This window comes from Budorcas taxicolor, chromosome 4, assembly GCF_023091745.1.
Source record: "Budorcas taxicolor isolate Tak-1 chromosome 4, Takin1.1, whole genome shotgun sequence".
Lineage (NCBI taxonomy): Eukaryota > Metazoa > Chordata > Mammalia > Artiodactyla > Bovidae > Budorcas > Budorcas taxicolor.
In genome coordinates, this window is record NC_068913.1 from 73,912,564 (window position 1) to 73,918,563 (window position 6,000).

The 6,000-nt window shown below is 38.6% G+C and overlaps 1 protein-coding gene across 1 annotated transcript in view; it reads right to left on the bottom strand.

The window, feature by feature from the left end:
• Positions 1-5,709, bottom strand: part of STK31 (serine/threonine kinase 31) — an 83,837-nt gene extending 78,128 nt beyond the window's left edge. Inside the window, exons 1-3 of the mRNA XM_052639048.1 lie at positions 5,648-5,709; positions 3,452-3,498; positions 3,311-3,363 (exon numbers count right to left, since the gene is read on the bottom strand). Coding sequence (XP_052495008.1) covers positions 3,311-3,363; positions 3,452-3,498; positions 5,648-5,709 — 162 coding nt within the window. The remainder of the gene's footprint in view (positions 1-3,310; positions 3,364-3,451; positions 3,499-5,647) is intronic.
• Between the last annotated feature and the right edge of the window lie 291 nt (positions 5,710-6,000).

Here is a 6,000-nt window from a genome sequence, read left to right on the forward strand (position 1 = left end):
AAGTGACGAGGTTTTCAGAAAAAAAAGTGACTATTATATTACATCTACTATTTGATACTAAGAGATCCAATACAATTATACAAAATATGTTAACATCAAATAATAAAACCAAAATTAAGATAGCAAAAAAGTCTTTTTTTACAGGAAAATACTCTTGAAGCAGGTATGTAACTGACCATTCTTTTTAAAGAAAATCCACTGCATGCAAAATTATCAACCTCCAGAAAAATCACATATACTAAGTCTATTCTCACAAAGTATACCACATGCACACTTGGAAAACACAAAATGAAAACAACTGTTAAGCAACAGAGTGAGCTTCATGTTTATAAGAATATGAGAAGTCCTTCCATGCTTAGCACTGCTATATGAAGAAATGTCTTTTAAAGTGAAATTCATGAAGTGTCCCCCTGTTGGGACCACACTTTACAAAAATACTGTGTTCTTGAAATGACCTGGGCTTCCCAGGTGGCGCTAATTGTAAGGAACCTGCCTGACAATGCAGGAGACATAGATGTGGCTTCAATCCCTGGGTCGGGAAGATCCCTATGAGAAGGAAACGGCAACCCACTAAAGTATTCTTGCCTGGAGAATGCCACGGACAGAGGAGCCTTGTGGGTTATAGCCCACGGGGTTGTAAAAGAGTAGGAGAGGACTGAAGCGACTTAGCATGCATGTGTTCTTGAAATGAGATTACAGACCAAGATAGAGCATCTTAGCAATGTCATCCTGAATTTTTAACATTTTTAGCATTTTATCAAAACATATCAAAATTTCATCAAACATCAAAAGATGTCCCTTAGATGTACAGGATTCATTTAAAAATTTTTTTCCTAGAAACAACATACAAAGGAGAAACACAGTTATTCCCAACCAACCTTCTGGAAGATGCTTCCCAAGGTTGAGAAGGGTCTGCTCTTCTTCTTAATGACTGTTTTTGGCCTTAGCATGTGTTAAGGTACGAGATTTCAGGTTAGTCGACTAAGGAAATCTCTTATTACAACTGTCAAAGGGGCACACATAGGGCCTGTCTCCAATATGGATTCACGTGTGCACAAACAATTTGCTTCTTAAAAAAAAATCTGATTCATATGGACACTTTAGTAGTTTTATTTCTTAATCTTTTCATGCAATTAAGACATGCTTTCTCTCTTTTTGAAATGTGTTTCAATTTCTACAGGGGCCTCAACTTCATGGCTGAAATCAGAGGTTCGAAAATTATGAGTTCTGCTGTTTTGGTAAATAAAATTTTATTTACAGATATACCTATTTATTTATATATTGTCTATGGCTGCCTTTGTACTACAATAGCAACTTTTGTAGAGCTGAACAGTTGCAGAACAGCCACAAGCTTTAAAATACTTACTAATATTAAACAGAAAAAGTTTGCTGACATCTGGTTTAAATCATAATTTCAAATTCAGGCTACAAATTCACAAAATGTCAACAAAAATTGAAGTCTAGAGCTGCACTGACCAATACTAGCCAATTCTTACCTGAAATGTGGCTCATCTAAGTTGTACTGTAAGTCTAACATATACACTGGGTTTTGTAAACTTACTATGAAAAAAGGAAAATAAAATACCTTGTTAACATACTTGTGTTCATTATATTTTAAAAAGATATTTAGGATGTGCTGAGTTACATAAAATGTTTTTATTAAAATTGATCTTGCCTGTTTCTTTTTCATTTTGAATGTGTCTTTTAAATTTAAATTACTTATATGGCTCAAATTATATTTCTACCAGGCAGTACTCGTCTAGAAAATCTTATTTAATTAAGATAGCAAATGTTGTTCCTATTTAATAAGCTTAAAAATATTTATCATCTAACACTGGACACTACTGAGAGGGACACGGGTGCTATTAATGCAGAGGAAACAGGGAAATGGGCAAAGAACCAGAACATGTGGGCACCCTTTAGAAAATGTGTCCATAAGCCAGGATAGAAATTTGTTGAATTTTTCTACGAATATCACTCTTCTAAAATATGTTTTCTAAGTAGATTTAAGAAGCCTGAGTTAATCTTATTTCTTCTTTAATCATTCTTTTTCATAAATCCTGTTTCCCATATTGCCAATTCACTCTACCCGCACAGAGAGAGTTGTTCTCAGGCTGCAGAAGTACACAGAAATGTTATTCCCTTCCCCTTCATATCACACAGCTCATAAAATTAAAAGTTATTGAGTAACTGTACATTAGAGAGATTCACCTTCTTAAATTCTGGAACATAAGCACTTTGGTGCTTCGCTTTGTATTTAAAATTGAGTAAACTTATTTGCCTTGAAGACTGCCAATATAAAATTATAAATGTTCCATTAGTACTTTCAATTATATGATGAAAAAGATATTGTACCTCAAATTCAAAATTAAGCCAACAGAAAAAAGAGAAATTTAAAAACAATATCACTTAAGAAATTTAAAAACAGTATTGCTTGCTCCTCGGAAGAAAACCTGTGACCAACCTAGACAGCATATTAAGAAGCAGAGACATTACTTTGCCAACAAAAGTTCATATAGTCAAAGCTATGGTTTTTCTAGTAGTCATGTACGGATGTGAGAGTTGGACTATAAAGAAAGCTGAGTGCGAAGAATTGATGCTTTTGAACTGTGGTGTTGGAGAAGACTCTTGAGAGTCCCTTGGACAGCAAGGAGATCTAACCAGTCAATCCTAAAGGATATCAGTTCTGAATATTCACTGGAAGGACTGATGCTGAAGCTGAAACTCCAATACTTTGGCCACCTGATACAAAGAACTGACTCATTTGAAAAGACCCTGATGCTGGGAAAGATTGAAGGCAGGAGGGGAAGGGGATGACAAGAGGATGAGATGGTTGGATGGTATCACCGACTAAACGGACATGAGTCTGAGTAAGCTCCAGCAGTTAGTAATGGACGGGAAAGCCTGGTGTGCTGCAGTCCATGGAGTCGCAGAGTCTGACATGACTGAGGCACCCAACTGAACTGAATCACTTAAGAAACAATCACACCCAAGACCTCTAGATGGAGCTGTAACTTCACAAATACAAGTTTCTCAGCATCTTCAGTAATTTATGCAGCCTAGATTGCTGATGCTAAATTAAGTGTAATTTTAAAACCTCACATTCATAATTCTGGTATTAAGTTCAATTTTTAGCCATTTGTCTTCTAATAATGCCCTGTGTTAAATAATGTTCAATAAAAATTAAGCATGGACAGTAACAATGACATATATATACATCATATTATAGGGTTTTATTTTCATTTTTGTTGGGGAGGATCTGGGTTAGTGGAGGAAGAGGTGGGAGAGGAAATGAGTCAGGCTATTTTACCTGGGCCCAAAATGTTACTGCATCTTCCACGTGACTTCCAACCACATCTTCAACTAAAATCAAATTACAATGCAAAGAAAATCAGAAATTCATCAAGATCATCTAACTTTTACATACAAAAATAATTTTTAGTGTCAGTACCTTTACTGCAATGTTTATCTTCCTCCATTTGGACAATTCCTGAAAAACTAAAACAATTCAATACTTTGAATTACGTTCTATTAATCTGGCCATTAACAGTGAATTAAAGACAAAATCATATAACGTTCAAATTCCTCTGTGCATGTTTTGTCCCAAATAAAGTTATCAAAATCCAAACTCTATATTAAAAACAACTTCAAAGATGTGTTCTGCAATAATTATTTTGAGTATATCTTGCAATTTCATTGGATGCAATTTCTATCTTTGAAATTATCTCTCTAAACAAACTTTTATAAATTTACACTGAATAGTATAATTGATGCACACTCTTTTCAGTTACATAAATATTTCAGTACAAAGTGTATATTCTTTAAAATAATTGATGCCTTTCCTAAACAAGAGTAGCGGCTTCCCTGATGGCTCAGCAGGTAAAGAATCCACCTGCAATGTGGGAGACACGGGAGAGGTGGGTTCAATCCCTGAGCTGGGAAGATCCCCTGGAGGAAGAAATGGAAACCCACTACAGTATTCTTGCCTGAAAAAGTCCCACGGACAGAGTCTGATAGGCTACAGTCCAAAGGGCTGCAGAGTCTAACACAACTGGGCAACTAAACACACCTGCACTAAACAAGAGTAGCACTCCCACAATTAAAACAAAAAGAAACACTACAAACATATATACATAACACAAATGCTTCAGACTGGTATTTCATTTTTAAACAAGAATATCCATTTTATGGTTTCTGCTTTTGAAGATACGCTGCATTTAAAAACTGCAAAGTCAATCAAATTGTGCCCCTAACTTCAAAAATTTTCATTACATAATTTGCTTTCCCAAATGCAAGGTATTTCAAGATGTGTACTAGTTCTAACTTTGCCCTTAAAACACTAGAATATGGCACTTTATATGCATAAACATTAGGTTTTGGAATTGAAAATAGATCTTTTAAAGAATTTTAAGAGTTAATTAAGAACATCACAACACCAAATATCCAAATCCTCTCCCAACCACAGGAAAAGAAGTTAATCTTGTGTCACAGTGGGGGAAAGGTCATAAAAAATTTTAAACTATTAGGATTTTTGTTACAACTTTACATTTTTCACATACACTAAGTAGGATCAAACCATCTTTAAAACAAGGATTCTTGCTCATATACTACTCAAAAGGTAAATTTTAAGTTGAGCAAAAAGTTGTAAAAACAAGTTAGAATCTGTCCAAAGAAACTTATTTCGCTGGAAGACACTCGCTTAATTTAAAAGAAGGGGGCTCTCCTGGTAGCTCAGCTGGTAAAAAATCCACCCGCAATGCAGGAGATCCCGGTTTGATTCCTGGGTTGGGAAGATCCCCTGGAGAAGGGACTGGCTACCCACTCCAGTATTCTTGCCTGGAGAATCGCGAGAGTCAGACACGACTGAATGACTTTCATTTTGTTTTCTTTCTAAAATGAAAACCTTTACTTTGGAAATGGCACCACACGACGTAAAATGTTTTAAAGTCTTATTTTTAAAGGGGTCAAAAACACTTTTTGGCAATGGTTAACACGAGAGTGGTGAAGGAAATGGCAACCCGCTCCGGTCTTCTTGCCGGGAGAATCCCATGGACGGAGGAGTCTGGAGGGGGCTACAGTTCACCAGGTCTGTCTCAGGGAGTCGGACACGACTGAGAGACTTTCACACACTCACAAGAAGGGAGTGGTGCTGCACCCACTATCTGCAAACCAGGATTACCAAACAGCACTTCCAATTCACATCGAGAATTAGGAGTGAGTCCAGGTCGCTCCTCAACGCCTGTCTTAGCAGGCATTTCGAAGTTTAAAAGGGCACAGAATTTGCTGGAAGAGAGAATCCCACCCTACAACTGGTCTGCAGGCCTCTGTCTTCACCCAGAGCAGCAGGCCCAGTTATTTGCAGGCCAGCTTCGCCTTCTGGCAGCACCCTTACTTAGCGACTGGGGTGGCTTCACCCTCAGAAGCAGCGGGCAGCTTGGAAACCAAGAAGGCCAGGAAACGGCCACGCCCACACTTGTGGACCTAAAAGACAACCCAGGGTAAAAATACGGTGCTACCACCACCAAACCCACCGAAAGCACTGCTACTGACCTCGCACTTCCTGCCACAGAAGTTCTAGAAGAATGTCCCGGGCCCCACATGCTGGGCCCTCAGCTCTCTGCCCGCCGCCGCAAACGTGCACACTTACCTCACGTGTTCTGGCCACTGGGTCTCCAAACGGCGCTTGCGCGCTCGTTGCTGTGCCAACATCCTGCCTTTGCTCAACTGCCTCGCTCACGTGAGCATCAGGGCATGCGGCCTAGGGCGGGGCGTGCCGGCTGGGAACCACGCGCTCTGCGAGGAGCGCACGGAGTCTGCGCACAGGCTTTATATGACGGCATTCCCAGCACCTGTAGACTAATGGCCGTCTGCTGTCTCGTTTAGCAAACTTCAAACGGTGACGTGAGATAGTGGTGTGGACTTTTGTGTCCTTTCGTAATTTGTACATGTTGCTTAAATTATTTTAAATACCCAAGTTGGAAGAATCCCAGCATTTTTGTT